At 40.0% G+C, this 19271-nt stretch overlaps 1 protein-coding gene across 1 annotated transcript; it reads left to right on the top strand.

The window, feature by feature from the left end:
• Positions 1-7214: 7214 nt before the first annotated feature.
• On the top strand, positions 7215-15493 carry LOC136438086 (ras-related protein Rab-22A-like). The gene is made up of 6 exons (XM_066432765.1): positions 7215-7394; positions 8454-8533; positions 10787-10868; positions 11657-11728; positions 12481-12697; positions 13497-15493. The coding sequence occupies exons 1-6, from the start codon at positions 7359-7361 to the stop codon at positions 13613-13615; spliced, it is 606 nt and encodes a 201-aa protein (XP_066288862.1). The 5' UTR covers positions 7215-7358; the 3' UTR covers positions 13616-15493.
• The last annotated feature ends 3778 nt before the right edge of the window (positions 15494-19271 follow it).

Raw genomic sequence — 19271 nt, 5'->3', positions numbered from 1 at the left:
ATCAATTTCAGAGGAATAATTTAAGCACCGGAATAGTACAATGGGTCCAATCCTTTAAAAAAGTGAACTGAGGAAAATAAGTTAAATTATTTACAATTTAGCTCATTTCTAGATATCATCAAATGTACACATCTTCACATCAGCTTTATCTGCCATTTTTTAACCGATGCTATTAAACATAACATAAGTTCAGCCAAAACAGTGAAAATGCATCGGTCCAACCAAGGAGGCTTAAAATCAAATTTGATATCAAACCTCCTAACGTTAGGTCCAGCTGTAAACGCAGAGACAGATAATCTAGGTCAGGTTTTCAAAGACGGCTTTTGAGACTTTTGTGAGATTGGCACCATGAAAACAACAACAACTGTGCAATAAGTAACAAAATTGTGCGTTTTTGGATTTTTTTTTTAAATAGTTCGGGTCATACAGAAAATTTGGTAGCACATCAATACATCAAATTTGGTCGTAGAATTGGATGAAAAAAAATGATTTTCCACCTCAAATTTGTATTTCTAGCTCCTGATTATTCAAAGCTTACTTAAAATTTGGTAGCACATCTAGATATCAAATCGGTCCTAGAGGTGGATGAAAAAATTCCACCTCAAATTTGTATTTCTAGCCCCTGATCATTCAAAGCTTACTTCTTGATCACTCTCTAAGAGAAGGAGGGTAGAGTAGACGAAGTATTAAAGATTTGGAGGTATTTTACAGGAACATAAAATTTGATATAATTTTTTTTTGTATGAACAATGGCGATCTTTTAACACTTTGGAAATAGTGGTGTGGTACCTTACACGTGTGTTTCTATAATGATTTTAAGCTTGCTTCTCCAACGTTCAAAACATATAAGGGGCTGGTCTCAATTGCAGAATATTCAATAATACATAAATACACAACTAGTCTTCCTAGATCCCATACAATCATACATTAACAGGTCATGAATATGTAAAAACACGCCACTGCTACAGTATACCACAGGAAACAACAACGGCTATACTAAATTCTATGATTGCTACATGTATACAATACGTTTCATTACAAAAACACTACCATGAGTACACTGCATGAAGTCAAAACTACTACAAAATCTGTACCATTGCTACAATAAATTACATGAGATTGAAAAAACACAACTACCATTGCTACAGTGCAATTTTTAAAGTTAAATCTACTAATATCATTGCTACGTATATAATTCACAATTGACACGATTGAAGAAAAAAATGAATTTCACATGAAGTCAGAATTACTATCGGCGCAATTAAAACGTTTATGATCAATTGTTTGCTTCAATTGTTTACTTCGCGCGAAGCATAATCTGCGACTATTCTTCCACAGAGACCGTTTCATCCGAAAGAGACTTCCTGTGATCATCTACGCTAATCACGGTAACAGGTGAATCGCCCTGCTCGCTTTCTGAACTGTCCTAAACGGATAATTTAGTTGTTTCTTTCCGATTTGGGGTAGCCTCAGTGCCATCCGTTTTTGGTAGCGGAGAGGTCGTGGAGCAAAACGCTTCGCTGCGGTCTGAGGTTGGCAGATGGGGAGAGTTTAGCTCAGTGATAGCACTGGTCGAATCATTTTAAGATGGTTTCTTTGGGCTCATCTTTGCCATACGTTTTGGAAACGGGGCTCTCACTAGACGCATTGTCGCTTCTATACGCCCCAGACGCACCAGGAATGTTATCTCGGGTTTCTGTACAGTCACCACTGACATACTTGTCGCAGAGCTTGCTTACCCCGTAAGGAACGATTTCTGAAGAGTCATCAGAAGTGTTTGACTCGTACAAACTGTCGTGATCGCGGGGGTGACCTTCAGCGTACGGCGTGATCTCATCATCTTCGATATCATACGTTATGGCATATGGTGTGATCTTATCGTCTTCGACATTGTACGTTATGGCATTAGGGGCAATCAGTTCATCCGGGTCGCCGGCATTTTCATCTGCGTTGTTGTATGCTACAGCATAAGGAACGATCGCGCTCGACTCAGAAGGCCTGCGTGCCACGCCTTCTCGGGGCGCTGGGGCCTGTTCAACTGGACTGTTTTCTCGCCTTGCTACCCATTTGGCCCCGGCGGTATACTCCCATGCTACCCTCGTGAGTACCATCAATATGACGGCTAAAGAAGCCAGCACGACCGTCCATACGGACCTTGATGCTGGCAGCGATTGTGTGAATGTTGTGGTTTGCACGTGAGTTGTTGGTTGTGTGTTGGCTGCACGTTGTGTGTTTGGGGTGGGTTCTGTCAGTGCAAGTGGTGTGCTGTGAGTCTGTGAGTAGTGTAAGCCTCTCTCAAAGTATGCAGTGTAGGAACCGATTTCTGAAACAGCGGTGCAGCTGAGGTTGACGAGAGTCAGGTTCTCGATAGTGCGGAGCCAAAGAGTGAAGCTGGACTTCGCCATATAGTTGGAGCATGTTTCTATTTCCCCGTAACCCTGACTTTCTCCCATCTCATTTTCTGGCCCCTTACATTTCACCCAACCTTCAGCCTTAATGTCGGTTACAACGCTAACAGTCAGGTTACCTATCGCTAGACTGGCGTGTGTCGTTGTGTTTGTGGTGTGTGTTATGTTCATTGAATATTCAGATTCATTAGCAAAGGCCCAGGAAACTTTAGGCAGGTCCTCCCAGTACACGTTACCAGAGGCTTTGTGTTCTTGGGACTCATGATTCTGCTTTACGTTTACGATTACGATTTCGACAAATGGTGTTGGACAGGGCAGGGCGCTGGCATTAACCTGCACGGGAGGACTTCTTAACAAGGACGAGGCAGGACAACTCGCTTGTAAGGACATCTTAGCATGCCAAGGAGTACGCCCTACAGATTTCCAGCGCATCCACAGGTGTTCATACAACCCAGCGTTCGCACACGTACAGCGCAGGGGATTGTTTGGCAAGAAAATATCCGTACCAAACCGGTACATGTGCACCACAGCGGCCATAGCATTGCCCTTCGCGTTCACATACGACAAGAACCCCCCTGGTGGCGCGAACCAAAGCCCTGACAGAAAAGTCAGCTTATTCCCGGACAGGTTTATCGTCTGCAGTCGTTTGTTTGAGCGGAACGCGCCGTCTGAAATTCTGGAGATTTCGTTATACTGCAAAGACAATAGCACGAGTTTTTCGAGCTCAACAAACATGCCTACGCTGACTGATTGGAGTTTATTCTCAACTATATAGATATACCGTAAAGACCGCATTCCCTGTAGTACCCCAGGTGCTATGTAAGAGATAGAATTCACACTTACGTCCAGCCAGTCCAGCTGTAGTCCACGCAGCATGTCGGGTGCCGTCGTCAGGATTCGGTCGTCCACCAGACGGAGGTACCGGAGCATGGGCAACCCGTCGAAGGCACCGACCTATAATATAAACGCGATGTCTTATGGCAGTTTTGAAAACACACACACACACACACACACACACACACACACACACACACACACACACACACACAAACAGACACATACATACGCACACACACACACACACACACACACAAACAGACACACACATACACACACACACACACACACACACGCACACACACACGCACACGCACACACGCGCACACACACACACACACACAAGGATTTTGCGGATTGCCATGATTTTGTAGCCTGGGTGCCATCTTATTTCTACTGGGGCTCCTACACTCGCTAATGATTTTGAGAACAATACATGTCCACAATACTGCTTCGAACACGTTAAAAGGCACTTCAACAGCCTCATCACTTAGATGGCTGCACTTGATATGAATATGATAATGGTATTTGATAGTGATAATATATATATATATATATTCATAGGAAAAGCATAGTGAATTCTCATAAAGCAGTCCAATATATGTATCATGTAAACGACTTTATCAACACGAAGTAATGTGTGTGTCTGTCTGTGTGTGTGTGTGTGTGTGTGTGTATGTGTGTGCGCGCGCGCGCGTATGTTTGTGTGCGCGTGTGTGCGTTTGTGTGAAAATGCTTGTCACATCTTACGACACCACGTTTAGTGTCATTGACCATATGCATTTTCTACACAATACGTGCGTACGGTAATCTTACCTCCAGACAGGTGATGTTGTTGCCCAGCAGCAGCAGTTCCTTGAGGCTCTCCATCCCCTCAAACGTGCCGCTTCTCAGGGTCTGAAGGTTGCTCCGCCAGATGACCAGGGTCTTTACCTGTGGAAGCTTAGCAAAAGCCTCTACCTCTATGGTCGTTATGTTACAGTTTACGAGCCATACGCTACAGTATGTACCACAAGGCATCTCTGAAAGAGCTGTGGCATCACTTCTGCTCAAGGGGCCAATGTTGTGATCGACTATCACAAGCGTGGTTACGCTCTGTTGTAAGGGACTCAGCGTGACACTCTGGACTTCCCCTGAGCTACCTGTACAGTTGTAGCAAGACAAAAGGGCCGGGGACAAACCGATTGTTTTAAAAGGTCCTTCATAAGAAGCACGATCAGATAAATCTTTGTTCGATCCGGAATCGTACCCACCGATATCATACCGGTACTTTGATCCACCATTAGTACGACTGTCGCCAACACTACATCTCACCGGTGATACCCTCTGACAGTGTTGCCAGTCCCCTGCCTCTACACACGGCACTACCAGACGTACAACCAACACTAGATAGAACTTCGCAATCCACTTTACAGCCATACTGGAAACAGACGATTTTCAAAGAATCAGCTCAGAAATTATTAATACGACAAAATACGTCCCAATACTTCAACACTGGAACGACTGATCTAATATCGTCTCTGCCCACCTCTAAAAACCAACAAATATCCTCTATCCACGAGGTTAGCATACAGTTACCTGTTCCACAGCAATACCCGGCCTACACTGATGTTCCAACACAGGCACGGGCCCGATAATGTATGCATATAATCATGCAGATTCTGGGTTGAAATGACTTGTAATATTCAGCATTTTGTCGTCAAACGTTTGAAGTTGTTTTTTTCCACATTTTTGTCCGCCCAGCAGGGATTACATTTTGGTAGGAAAATTGCTGCGTGGTATTTCTTTGAAGTTTTAGTCTCCTCGAGTAGTTTTTGTATGGACGGTAAAAGGTAGAGTCTGAGATGACGTACCACCTCTAAGAGTCTGATTCATATACGTCGTACGATCGTCGTACGAACGCAAACCATGGGCATTCTTGGGGTAGTCGTGCATTTGTCGTGCACAAAACTCGGCTGTTGTGTTAATTAATTTGAAAGAAAATGATGTCATAGATTTCTCCTTTTCTCTGTCCGTGACAGACAGCTCTGAATCAAATTCTATGATATTCAAATCGCACAACGGCTACGACGAATGCAACATTTTGTTTTCTACATCATCTTTATTGCAGAAGTATATAACGTTACACAAGACACTTTTAAATCAACCACGTACAAGATGAATGAGTTAAAACCTAGGCCGACCCCCAGTCAGATCAGTAAAATCTGGAGGGCGCAAGTTAAAAAGTATGTACGTCCGATTTCCGATACGTATATACATACTGTATTGCACAAGTAGTGTATTGCACTGTTGTTGATACATAATAATAGTATTGCTCTAAAATGTATACTTAAGTAGATCTCAGATATATATATGTATATAGATATATGGCCTCCGTCGGTCAGTATTGACCATGGTAAAATCCTAATTCACAACAGCCCTACAGCATCGACTATATATGGCTAAACAGCCCAATATAGATCTCATCGGCTGGAATAAAGAGGAAAAAGTATCCATTTTTCTAATCGGGCTGTTACAATATGTTTAGCTATAGCGCCAGGTGTCCAGCTGGCTAGGCCAGACTTATTTGTAAACTCGAGCAAGCTTGAGAATTTGGTCATTTAAAAGTACAGCATAATCATCGCCCCTGTGTGGGATTGCCTCTGGATAAATTCAGCATTTTGTCTTTTGAAGTTTTCTTGTGTGTGGTGTCCCGCCAGTATTGCACATTCTTATCATTCAGTACTGAGTGTAGTGTTTACCGCGTAGTGTTTTTTGTTTGGTTACGGGTTTGCCATTAGATTGATACTCTGCATGTTTTATGGATACTCAGCGTGTGTTGTCGTAATCAAGATCTTTGAGGTTGTGCGTTTTTTTTTGTGTGTGTATGTGTTTAATTGTGTGTTATTGTGTGCATGTGTGTGAACGCGTGCATGTGTATGTGTACGTGTATATTTGTGTCAGTGTGCGTGTTGTGTGTGTGTGTATGTGTGTGTGTTTTGTGTGTTTGCCGTGTGTAAATATGTGTATGTGTGTGTGGAAAATATCAAAATAATGTATGTACGTACATGCATATGCAACATTTTACAAATAGTAGATATTGTCTACTTCTGTGCATTTTTAGCTTTCACTGCTGGAAGCTGGTGGCCCTTTTGTGTTGAGCCATTTATGGATGACTATAACGTAACATTGATACCAAATTTGTCATGATCCTATGATATCTGTATATGCTTTTCCAGGTAACGGAGGGTGCAGTAACTTCGGCCTAGCCCCAATTTCGGACGGATTTTTAATTATCTCGTTATGCAGAAGCAAGAAGGTTATATTATCTTCTTGGCAGAAGTGAGCCATCTTTGTTTTCATTCACGGTTCTGAATAAAATCGTTAACAACCCAACTTCATGCATACAGCTGTCGTCTGAATGAAACACGAATTTGTGTACAGTTAATTATATTTAACGTTATATATATTTTCCAAATGCTAGTCACGTTCACCGTAGAGTAACAGGATGTGATCGAATGTAATGTTAACGTTAGTCAGAACCTCATTTGCATAACTGACAAACTACAATTAAAGAAGACTGGCGAAAACCTCTAAATATCTCACGGAGGTACCACGTCTCCGAACTCTTGTTGACCATGGATTTGTTTTGACCAAGAAGGTTGAATGAAAGAGAACTGAGTCCAAAACCTTTTAGACATTTTTTTTTCGATTCCATTTTCGTTTTGTTTGTTAGCGCATGGGAACACTCAAGCACGTCAGAAACACTATACCGTCTACTGCGTGGCGTAGTAGCCAATGAAAGTGGACGTATCAAGTAACGCAACCTCTATCGCTACATTTCTTAAATCTTTACTACCTCTTAAACTAGACGTCTTTTAAGACTTTATCAACGATTCGTGCGAAATTTTCCCTTTGCTCCCATGCACTTTCTTACCCTGAAAAGATAAGAAGAAATCATGGTCATGCTATTGCGCTAAAACTTTTTGACCTTTGACCTGACTTAAAAGCAAGATGGCCGCCGAATGTTTGCTAAGTTGTAGCCGTGTCTGTTTTATGCTGTAATTTTCCGTTTAGAGTGAAGTTTACGGGTCTTTGTCCGTCTAAAAACACGTCAACGTATCTGTAACAACCATGTCTATGCGAGAGATCAAGTTATGTCTGTTAGGGGTGAGTAGTTTTGTCTTAATTTGCGTCGTAAAGGGGCGGTGTTGGATGCCGGGATTTTGCTTTTTCATGTTACACTACGACACGTATTAGGTACACTATTTCAGCCATATATTATTTGGGTGGGGTCTAATTTTTCTTGACACTGCACAAATAGATTGTCTCTTCGGTTTTTACTTAAAGCTACTCGACTAATCGTTTGTTGTCATGCTCAAAACGGCGTTGGCATACCGAAATGTCTTAACATACATGTAACGTTATATACAGGATCCGGCCTATTGTCCCATTGTGTTTGCACTAAGATCACAGAAAGGCCATGTCAGGTCATTCTTTCATTTCCTTAGGAACTTGTTGGACTGGAAAGGCCCAGTCTTCTCCTTTGATTTAGAGCCCAGTATTTTATGCTGAAAGAGAGTGTGTGTCACAGTGTGTGTGTGTGTGTGTGTGTGTCAACATGTGTGTGTGTGTGCCACAGTGTGTGTGTGTCACAGTGTGTATTTGTGTGTAGAATTACTCTTAATACTAATAGAGCCACCTCTTAATGGGTTAAGATCATTCAATGGTTATGCTAACTGATATAGCATGCAATTAGATTAAGAATAATGAATTTGAAGGAATAAACAAATAGATAAAGAAGTGAAGAATGAAAGAAAAAAAATTATGAATTAATGAACAGATGAATGAACAAACAACCAATTGATTTGACAAATGACTGAATGAACAAATGTATGAAGTAGTGAGTAGTGAATAATCACTGAAGAAATGATCGGATCAAACATGTGCTAATTATATATATATATATAATGAATCAAGACTCAGGCACATAGTACTGTAAATGCATTTAAGTTTGCGTGGTTTTTATTTCGCGGTACGGAGAAAAGGGACCGTTCAAGGAGGTTTTAAGTTCACGTTTAAAATTTAGTAGTGCTACAGTCATACTAGGCGGGCAAAAATTTTGCTGTGCTTTTAAGTTCGCGCTGAAGAGTTCACCACAAAAACCGTAACATAAACCACCGCGAACATTTCTGCATTTACAGTAACTAAAATTTCTGTCTGTTGCAGGACTCAGGAGTTGGGAAGTCCAGTCTGGTGGTCAGGTTTGTCACAGACACCTTCACAGCCAACCTGGAGAGCACCATTGGGTAAGGCACATGTCATTATCCTCTGTCTGTGTTTTTTTAAAGATCCCAATGACGATGGCGGTTGTGTGGCGTAATGGCAGAGTTTTGGGCCCAGAACCCTGCGGTCTCGGGTTCGAGTCCCCTGACACCACCGAAAATGTGTCCTTGGGAAAGGCACTTTACACGACTTTCCTCTCCCCACCCACTGGTATAAAGGGTATATTATCTGTGTGGGTCACGACACCAGCAATAGCTACCTGTACCCCACGTGTATTGTACTGTTGCAATTCTAATAAAATGAAATGAAATGAAATAGAATCAAATGACATCAACCAAATTCTATTTCCAACAACACAAAGCGTTTTGTGTGAATTCAAGCCTGAGCCAAACTGTAGATAGAGGATACCAAAAATTGAAACGTTTTCTTTTAAGAGAAAAAAAATGTCTTGAATGTGATTTTGTTACATCTGAGTTCTTCAAGTTTGATCACAGAAGGGGAAGTATTCAATTTCTTTGCACAGCATGGTTGTACTTGGCACTGGTCTTTTGGGATTAAGCCATGAACAGAGTGGCATTTGTTGTAAGAGAACCTTTGACACAGACACAGTGTGGTGCTGTCTGTCACTACAACAACAATAGAGCACATGTCAACTGTACACTTTAATTAAGCCATTTCCGCAACTTCCCCTCTTTCAATCCTTCCTGTCAACAGCTATTGAAGAAAAGTATAAATGTTTTGTTCTTGATGTGATCCTCCAATTCAGGCTGAGCTTAGTCCAGTGATACTATGATTTTATGATAATATACTCTACATGTATCACGATAGCAAATAGAAATTTGAATTGTCACTGTTTAATAAATCTTTGGTGAATGCATCCTTTTTTTTTCATATTCATAACATACATGCATGTAATATGTAATCAATATTCTGAAATTCGTATTTAGACATCTCCAATTCAACATTGTGAGTAACCGTTGAGTTGTTGAATTTACCATATATACTATAATTATTATATAGGTTAGAAATGCGTCTGAAATTCCCATCATGTGTAATGAAAAAATTTGATGAATTTTGTAATGAACTACGTGCCCCTTTTTTTCTATTGATGTATATTAGTATGTTGTGCTGACCCAGGGGTGTTCATGCAGTAATACTTGCCAAAACTTTGGAGTTTTTAGCACAGCTGACCTGTAACATAACCTTTGATTTCAACAGCTGTTCAACATGAGTGCGCTCTGCATGCAAATGTCAGAGTCAGATTTTTGTCACTTCAGGGTCAGGGAACGAGATCATGTCTCAGAATGCTGAGAACAATTATTACATTTGTCAGCAGTGTGTCATGTAAAGGGCTGTCAAGTATACCTACTGTATAGAAGGCCATACCAATTCAATTTCCTAGTTCTCAGATTCAGCTGCTTGATTTTTTATTTATCTTTTATTTTATTAGCATTGCAACAGTGAATACACGTGAGACACAGGCAGCTATTACTAATGTCGTGACCCACACACATACTAAGTAATATAGGGAGGAGTGAGGAAAGTCGTGTACAGTGCCTTTTTCCCAAGGGCACAAGATAAGTGGCGTCAGGGGATTCAAACCCGGGACCACTGGATTCTGGGACGAAAACCTTGCCGTTATGCCACACGACCCCAGCTACTTGATTTTTTTTCTATTTGCATGGTTAGTGTCGACCCCAGCTCAAACATTTTGTAAGGGATTGCATTTGTCATTTTGGATGGTGACATAAAGCCAGTTGACAGGTGTTTGAGGTAGCTTCAGGTGCCACTCTCAAGTGTCAAACCTCTGCATGTAAAAGAATCCATCACACTTATCAAGAAGTGCAGGGGTGACCTGGTGTGCTTGGCTAAAAACCAGAAGCCGCATTGCACTACTACTATATTATATATTAAGCTACTTGAAAAAGCATCATGCTTCACCTTCGAAAAAAAAGTACATATCAATCCACATATGTTTTGAAACCATCCTGAGTTAAAGAGAGACTTCTTCACCAAGTTGTTCACGTTTACATTGAAATATCTTTGAGTGCTCTTAGTGTAAATGCAGAAATTTTCGCAACTTGGTTTTATGTTCGCGGTTTTTGCGGTAAGCTCTTAATGCGACAAACTTTGTTTAAGAATGCAAACATTTTTTCACCAATGTTCCTGTAGCGCTACTATTGTTTCAAACCACTGCGGACACTCCATTTTCTGCCAACCGCGAAATTAAACCCACACGAATTTAAATGCATTTACATGTATTGCGTCTATCTCAGGGCCTCCTTCATGTCTAAGACCCTGGTGGTGAATGACACGTCGTACAAGTTTCAGATCTGGGACACAGCAGGCCAGGAAAAGGTCAGGACACTAATATTTCCTAGTAAATTATAATAAGCTTTGTTTAACAAGACAGAATATGTGGTCTACCTATTGGCCCAGTTTACACAATGTATTTTCAAAGCATACTCGGAGCCTGACTCAGCGGAGTCGATTTTGGACTGTGTAAACAGAAATTTATGGGACATTGCAAGTCCCCTTTTCCCAGACTCGACTTGAGCAACCTCGAGACCATGCTCTTGTTGGGTTTAGTTGTGTACAAATCCATGGAGTTGACTCCGAGTCTACTTCTGGTGAGCTATTCAATGCTCAGGTCAGAGGTCATATGAAAATCAGTGAAGGAACTTGGCGCAAATTTGGAAATTTGTTTCTTTCTCTTTATGCAAACATTTTTCGTTATCTATTTTATAATTTTCTGAACTCTGTGGTGCAAGTCGGTCACGATTCAAAGCGAGGCAGTACTGCAGTTGCAGCTGGGCATTCCCAGTCATTTCAAGGCCCTGTGCATAAACAGACAGCACTTGAGTGGTACTTCAGCTGAGCAAACTCCGAGGGTGCTTGGAAATGCATGTGTGAACACCATCTCTTGAATCGTCTACAGCTACGTGTCTCATTAATCTTAACTGCAGCAGCATTTCCTGTTGTGTTCTGTAGTGTCAGATAATAATTTTCATATACTTGAAAACTTTTTCAAATCCTTAAAACTTTTTTTAAAGTATTCATCTTGAGTGGAAACCCTTCATTCATTCTTTTAGAAAATACATCTATGAATCCTTGTTGTTCATTTCACCTATTGTTCCCCTGCCCAGTACCGAGGGCTGGCTCCCATGTATTACAGAGGTGCAGCGGCAGCTATTGTGGTGTATGATGTCACCAGAGAGGTCAGTTGTCTCATAGTGCTGGCCCAGCTTTCATTTTCTTATGGACATTTACTCATAATTTTCTAAAAATAGGTCATTGGTTGCACTTTCTGTTTGATATACAATGTATTCAGTTTGAAAGAAATACTTCACCAGTCACTATAAGTTAGTTAGTTAAGTTTAAGTCCTTCCCGCACCAGATGGTGCAAAGGGCGGTGCCCATCTCCGTTTCAGTAGTCCTTGGACCACACAACTTTATGCAATCACTACAGCAGGGGGCTAGTCCACTGGTAGTGGTGTGTGTGTGTATTTCTAAAATGCTGAGTGACAGAGAAAGCAGTGTGTACTAATTTAAAAAAGGCTTTGGTATGATTCGGCCGGGGATCGAACTCACAACCTAATGTATGCAAGGCAAACACTCTAACACTCTAGGTGCTTTCACCGGTCACTATAAGGGATTCATCATTGATTGATTAATTGATTGATTGATAAGTTTGTCGATGTACTTTATCTAATAACTAACTGACTGATTCATTCAATGCACACTAGCAACAGGAGTGTGGACTCAGGTAAATCCTGTGTAATCTGTCTCTATTTTTGTATAATATATCTATGAATCATAGTATGATACAATATACTGTAACATGGAATTTCAAAGTTTGTATCTCACCATTGGTGTCTACCAAAACTTGCACTAGTATATTACAAGTATCTACACTGTAAGGAAGTAATTTGTTTTCTCTGACTTTCTGTTTTCATTCTTTTCTACCAAGGGAAGTTTCCAAACACTAAAAGACTGGATCCGTGAACTGAAACAGTACGGGGCGGACAACATCGTTCTGGCCATTGCGGGAAACAAGTGCGACCTGGAGGACTTGCGGGAAGTGTCCACTAGGACGGCGTCGGAATACGCCGAGGAAAACAACGCCATCTTCTGCGAGACCAGCGCCAAGACGGCCCACAACGTGTCTCAGATTTTCACCTTAATCAGTGAGTTGTTAGATGTACCAATAATTCATAGCTGCTTCCCAGTTCCACCTAGCAATAATTGAATGAACTGCAGCCCAGCATTATCATTTTATGCCAATACAAAGTTATGGACCATAGTGTGATGTTTGTATTGTCACAGAATGGACCATAGTGTGATGTTTATATTGGCATAGAATAAAACTGATGGGTTGTAGTTCATTAAACTATTGATAGGTGGCACTGGGAAGTAGCTATATACTAGTATGGTTCCTGGCCAATAAAAATTAGAAATCTGTTTTACCCTTTCCATATCATGACATACCAATTCATTATCTTTCCCAAGAAGGCTATGTTTTAGATGCCGTTTGTGCATGTGTCAGTGTGTCAGTGGACAGGATAACTCGAGAAGCATATATTCTAATAATATTTGGTATGTGGGTAGGGGTCTGGAAAACGAAGGTCAACTTTAATAATGAGCCCCCTTGCGGATTTTGTAAGGGACTGCAGCAAAACCTCCGGTTTTGATGTCTTTCTTCTGTCCACCGAGGTAACCAATACCACTTTGTTGCAGCTGCACCCTTGGCTTGTTTAAGGTTAATATAATGTTGAACTTATATTGTAGATGGAGATTAAACATCCATGTAGGTAATGAGATATGCATTACAAAATGTTACTCAAGCAACTGGATAAGTTTTGTAAACGGTCATGCATTTCAGACAGCAACCGCTGTGACTAACATAGGACAGTAGATGCTGTTTGAAACCTCTAAAGTAGATTGATTAACTTTTGTATTGAATTGTTATTTTGTCTTCTTTCACAGCTCAGAGACTGCCGTCGGAAAGTCTAGTGCCACAGAGTCTCACTGATTCTGGATCTATACAGCTGCAGAAGAGAACAGCAGCCTCTGCATCTGGGAAGAAGAACTGTTGTAAACATTAATGTTCTATTGCACAATTTTACCTCTGGAAGATATATAAAGCGGGTGTCTCAATGGAATGCGGCAACTTGCGCTAGGAAATTGCGCCAACTTGTTTAATTTTCGCCAATTTTCCCTTGTGTGACGCACCAGTAAAATACATGACCTCAGACTACAAACAAAATGGCCACACCCATCACATTTTCAGTTTCGGTTCCTCCAAGTCAGACACAAGATACTTAGTTAAGTTAAGATCCTCCCACACCATTATTGATGTATAGGGCGGTGCCCATCTCCGTTTCATAGCCCTGGGGCCACACTGTGGTGCAATCACTGCAGCAGGGGGCTAGTCCACTGGCAGTGGAGTGTGTTTAACTTCCATACTGTTTCATAAGTATGTACCATTTTTATAAAGTCTTTGGTATGACTCAATGCGCCTCTTGTCCAGAGGTGCCCTACCTGGGACTAGAACCCCAGTCCTTCTGGTCCAAGTAATTTGAACCAGATGTGGCAGAGTAGCAAAGGCGCAGACCACTACACCACAGGGACACCCCAGACACAAGATACTGTAAATGAAGAAATGTTTGCATGGATTTAATTTTACTGTAGGGAGAAAATGTAGTGTTCATGGTGATTTTGAGCTCGCATTTGAAACCATAGTAGCGCTACAGTCACACAATGGAACAGCTTTTCATGGTGGTTTTAACTTTGCGATAAAGAGTTCACCGCGAAGTTAAAACCACCACGAACATTTCTGCATTTACAGTAACTTTTTTTGGTCTCCCAGTGTTAGCTCTGAATTTAAAACCATTTTACAATGATTAAGAGATTTTTAGGGAGGCCCACACACGCCATTTTGTGCCCGATTGTGACATTTTGACAATTGCAAATTTTGTTAGAATTAAAAAAATCACAAAATTTTTATGACAAACTGGTGGCAATTGGTGTTCGTGTATGCCCCTATTGTCGAATGCCTTTTGCAGTTTGGCGCAATTTGCCTCAGTCCAAGGATAACCTGCTTAAGGGGCTTGTTGTAACATTTTTTGCCTTGAAGCAGCTTTTTTTTAAAATTAGCACCACTCATGCTTGTACTTTGCATTTGTTACACTTTTAGACAAAAATCTTTTTAGAATTATGAATTTTATGAGAAACTGATATGAATATGAATAAGTGGCATACTTTCATGTATTAGTGGAATGGTTAAATGATTTGTTCCATAAGACAGAATAATATAATGCAAGCAATGATAATAAACGTTTGATTTTAATTAAGATGTAATATTTTATTCTATGATAAAAGTATAATGTATTCAAATCAACAAAAATTGTGGAATATTTGTCCATACCATAGGAAATACATGGACCTTTGGGAACATACATAATATTTATATGTTTCGAGAAAAAGTAAATTATTATCAATTTCAATGTGGAAAATGTCAGCAAATATAAATTATCATAACAGATATTTCTAAAAGAACTAAATTATGAAAAATGAATGAGATTTTTATTATTATTATCTTAAGATTTATGTCATTCTTATCGTACAGAAATCCATTGATGCTGTATAATGCATTTTATATGTAGAATAGTTCTTTGAAATATGGAATTTTTATCCATTGTACCTCTTGTCAAATCTTGACAATAGGAAAGAAATATAACACGGAAGTTATAAATCACAGATGTCCATTTATAATCCATTGAAAAAATGGACTTTGCATGTCCTGTCTGTTTTAATGTATGTCAAAGAGACGGATAATTGAATTTTGTCGTCAGTAGGGCATGAATTATTGATTATTTGTTCCGGGTAAATGAGCGATCGTATAGAGGAAGTTAAGATAGGAATGTGATCTGTTGTGGTGGCTTAATGTAACTTTAGATGAAAATAAAGAAGTACAAAAACAACAGCTGGCTAGCAATTTTTCATGAATGTCTGATGACCCATTCTGTTCCATGAGAAAATAGTACGTTACTCTTCAAGCAGAGGTTGGTGGGAAAGATTGTGACCTTTTTATCATGTGCCCTTTTTTTGTCTTCTGCATGGGTGGGGAAAGTGGACAAAAAACGGGACATATGATAAAAAGGTCACAATCTCTCCCCACCAACCTCTGCTTGGAGAGATATAATAGGTGTTGTATCAAGGAGGGTAAAAGGATGCTTTTTAACCACATTGGTTGTATGTTGTTGTATATGTTAATAATATAATAGGATTATTTTCAAAATTTGTAGAAGAGATATATGTAGAATATGGTGCACTTGAATGCAAGGAGATTTTGAATGCTTGTATATGATTTGAATTGTATATGATTTTTATCAAAAACTTCATATGCAGAATGCAAAGAACAGAAGTAAATCCCAAACACATGCACAGAACGGATTTCTGTAAATTTCGTCATAAATATTCCTTCAGTGAATATGTGATTTTTACATCATCTTTGAATGCGTGTTTGAATTACATGTGTTTAGCTCATATAGAATTGCACAAAACTCTCCAATAAGCGTGTCGTCGTGTGCCTAGTTGGTCTGACTACATACACACTACACATGGTCAAGTGTAGGACGCTCTATTAATTGGACTAGCTTGGTTGGACAGCTGGCATCAAGTGTTTATTCAGTATGGACGCTTCACGATTCAATTCGTCTCTTGTTTCTAACCACAAGAGTGAAATAGTCTATCAGCATTTTCTCTACTGTCTTTCTCCCATACAGAAGATACAAAAACAAGGACATTATATACTAACTGTGCTAAAGCCTATGATCGTCCTGTTTCTGTGCTATTTGCTGACTTGTTATTACCAAGGAGTTATTACGTTCGCCCAGAAGGTTATGTTTCCGTTAGCGTTCGTGCGTGTGAACACGATAACTCAAGAAGGCCTGGGTGGATTGTCTTGATATCTACTTTGTGGGTAGGTCTTGATGAGACCTCGAAATAGTTTGATTTTGGGGCCCTAGCGGCCTTCTATGATGCTGCAGCGGAACATGAGTTCTTGACAAGTTATGGTCACGATTTTTAGTTGGTAGGTAGCTCTTGAATTCAGCCTCTTGTTTTCTCATGTGTCAAACCAAGGACATTATATACGAAGGACTGAGTACGAAACATATAATGTCCTTGGTCAAACCCAGTTTCATAAGAAGTAACAAAATTATTTGCTGTAACGTATACGGTTTCGATGCAAAGCTAACTTAGGTAATACGAGATTTCGTCTCTCTTATACCCTGTATTACATCTTAATTAACAGGGCGCCGGGGGATCTTCAATGGTCTTAATAACACTTGGAGGATCCACCTGGAAAGCAAGGGGCCATGCCAGTTTCTGGCCTGTGCACGTAGGCTGGTAGGCAGGGTACATGTAGGCAATAACACATGTACTTTATTTTTAATTGGCTGTTATCGTTTGCTAGCATGGTGAATACGTCATACAGTTTGCTCTATGCGTAAATTACTAGTATATGTATAAATACTATGTACAGCCGGGGGTGTTTTGAGAAAGAGAATGTACGTAGATACGAAGTCCCGTGGACTGTCTTATCTCTGGTCTGACATCTAGTGACGTCAGAGTCTTCTACGATGCAAATGTCATTTAATCGTCGTTAATTGGGCTGATTCTAAAAATAGATCTTGAAAAGACCTTTCTTGTGAGATGGAACCAAACTTAAACGTTGTTTTCACACCTTTTCAGTGAACGCAATTTCGGGATTTTGATGACATCAAAATAGTTTTCTATACTGGAAAAATCGTGCGAAATGCTGTGAGTTCGTTGTAGGGTTTTGTTTATTTACTTCAGCGAAAACAGGTCGCCCTCTTTCTGTCAGACGATGAACAGACGGTTTACTTTTGCAAGGGTTGAAACCATTTTAATCGTGACTTTCTGTTAGAACATATCGGACGTCGATTGCACAATTATAACTTTCTTTTTTTTTGCAAATTGCTCAACTATACCGTCAGAATTTTTTTTTTTTTCATTTTCGCGCCCAAATCGACAAAAATATTTGCGTTGCGTTTGCGTGTGCGACAGCGTTTCCGTTTAGTCAGATTCTATACATAGTAATGTATTAGTTTCAATATTTGAGGCGAGGTCACACTTTCGCGTCTTTCGGGGGTTCAAACATCCTGTGCTTAACCCAAATCTGACTGAGCGTTGTTTTATCATTGTTGTTTTCTGAAATTTCAAAGGGGCGACTTTATCAAGGACAATTAAAATCAATCGTATTTTTAAAAAATCTATATTACAAGTATGGAGTATCACTAGGCTACTAACATAATTCCACCAGGGTACATAATCCCGCCACCCTGAAAAGATGCGTCCAAACAGATCTCCAACCCAACGTCCCCCAGTATACTGCACTCTTGTATATCTAAACTTGCTGTGCATACCTGGGAAGTGCTTCACTAGCTATAAAGATCTCTCAAACCCTCTGTTTTTCAACATGGCGGATATATGTAACCCTGCAAATTAAGTTAGTCAATGTACTAAAATGATTGGTTGATTCGTTTGCCACCAATTTCATCTAAACCTTAGCCTACGGACGAATTCATAGACATACTCGTGCTGTGAGTTATTTTTGTGCCAACTGACAATTCTTTTTGAATCCTAAGTTATGGAAATTTTGTGACGTTTGTTTCTGATCTTAGCTGTCAGCCAAGACATCGGTTTTTCGCACCTTCAAGGAACAGACCGAGTCTCTAAGATGGTATCGCCGGTCCCTTGTGAGACATGGTATAGAAATTGGCCAAAATAGTGTGCATTATTTGCCAAGTGGATGGATAACTTCTTTGACCAATTGTCACCCTTTTTATGGTCATTTTTCTTACGTGGATTTAATCCATAGAGACCAAGAGGCCAAACTAAGGAAAAACATGTTTCAAAGACAATGAACATTGACGAAATTAACTGAATGTTTCATTCCTAGCACTAGTGCTTACCTATATGAATGCAATGTCTTAAAATTTGCAACTTAAGCTTTACTTAGGTGTCGTTGTTTTCTCTGGAAAATACGTTTCAAAACAGAGCTTACATCCTACTTAGAAAAGGGAAACCACTCGAAAACTTCGGCTTCCTGGTCAATACAAGTTGGTAACGTTGTTTTATGTTTATTTAAACAGTCTATCTTTTCCCTTTCGCCGTCTGCCAATATTCCGGTAACGTCATACACACTTTTCCTAACACCTGGAAGAAAGTGCTCTCCAAACAACCGCAACGTTTCAAGTACCTCTTGAAAATAAGCATTTCGCTTGTCCTGCCTCCTTCACAGAAATCACAAACACATCGGAACACTTAATTATTTTCAGAAATACTGTAAATGCATGTAAGTTCGCGTGGTTTTTATTTCGCGCTAAGTTTTAAGTTCGCTGCAGCGCTATAGTCACATACTGCTACAGTATTGGACAAAAATGTTCGCGTTGGTTTTAAGTTTGCGGTGAAACGGTCGCCGCGAAAACTGTGAACATAAAACCACCGCGAACATTTCTCTATTTACGGTAATACCTTCTACAGTTGAAAAATAGAACAAAAACAATTTTAACTGCAGGAAGCGTTAACCGTTGCAAAATCTATCGGTCGAGGTTTTGTGGCATAAAATGTCTCTCCATGATCTGCGAAAATAGCGTATCGCATAATCTAGTTATACCCCCATCACAAAACAGAATTTGATTTTCTTTCTTCATTTGATAAACGTAACGTTTT

The sequence above is a fragment of the Branchiostoma lanceolatum genome, chromosome 7 (genome assembly GCF_035083965.1).
Source record: "Branchiostoma lanceolatum isolate klBraLanc5 chromosome 7, klBraLanc5.hap2, whole genome shotgun sequence".
Taxonomy (NCBI): Eukaryota; Metazoa; Chordata; class Leptocardii; order Amphioxiformes; family Branchiostomatidae; genus Branchiostoma; species Branchiostoma lanceolatum.
This window is presented reverse-complemented; position numbering and strand designations above follow the sequence as displayed.

Excerpts from the sequence above, each read along its gene's own strand:
- LOC136438086 (XM_066432765.1), top strand. The coding sequence starts at position 7,359 with ATGTCTATGCGAGAGATCAAGTTATGTCTGTTAGGG. Across the intron at positions 7,395-8,453 it reads TCAAGTTATGTCTGTTAGGG|GACTCAGGAGTTGGGAAGTC; the intron begins GTGAGTAGTTTT and ends TGTCTGTTGCAG. Across the intron at positions 8,534-10,786 it reads AACCTGGAGAGCACCATTGG|GGCCTCCTTCATGTCTAAGA; the intron begins GTAAGGCACATG and ends CGTCTATCTCAG.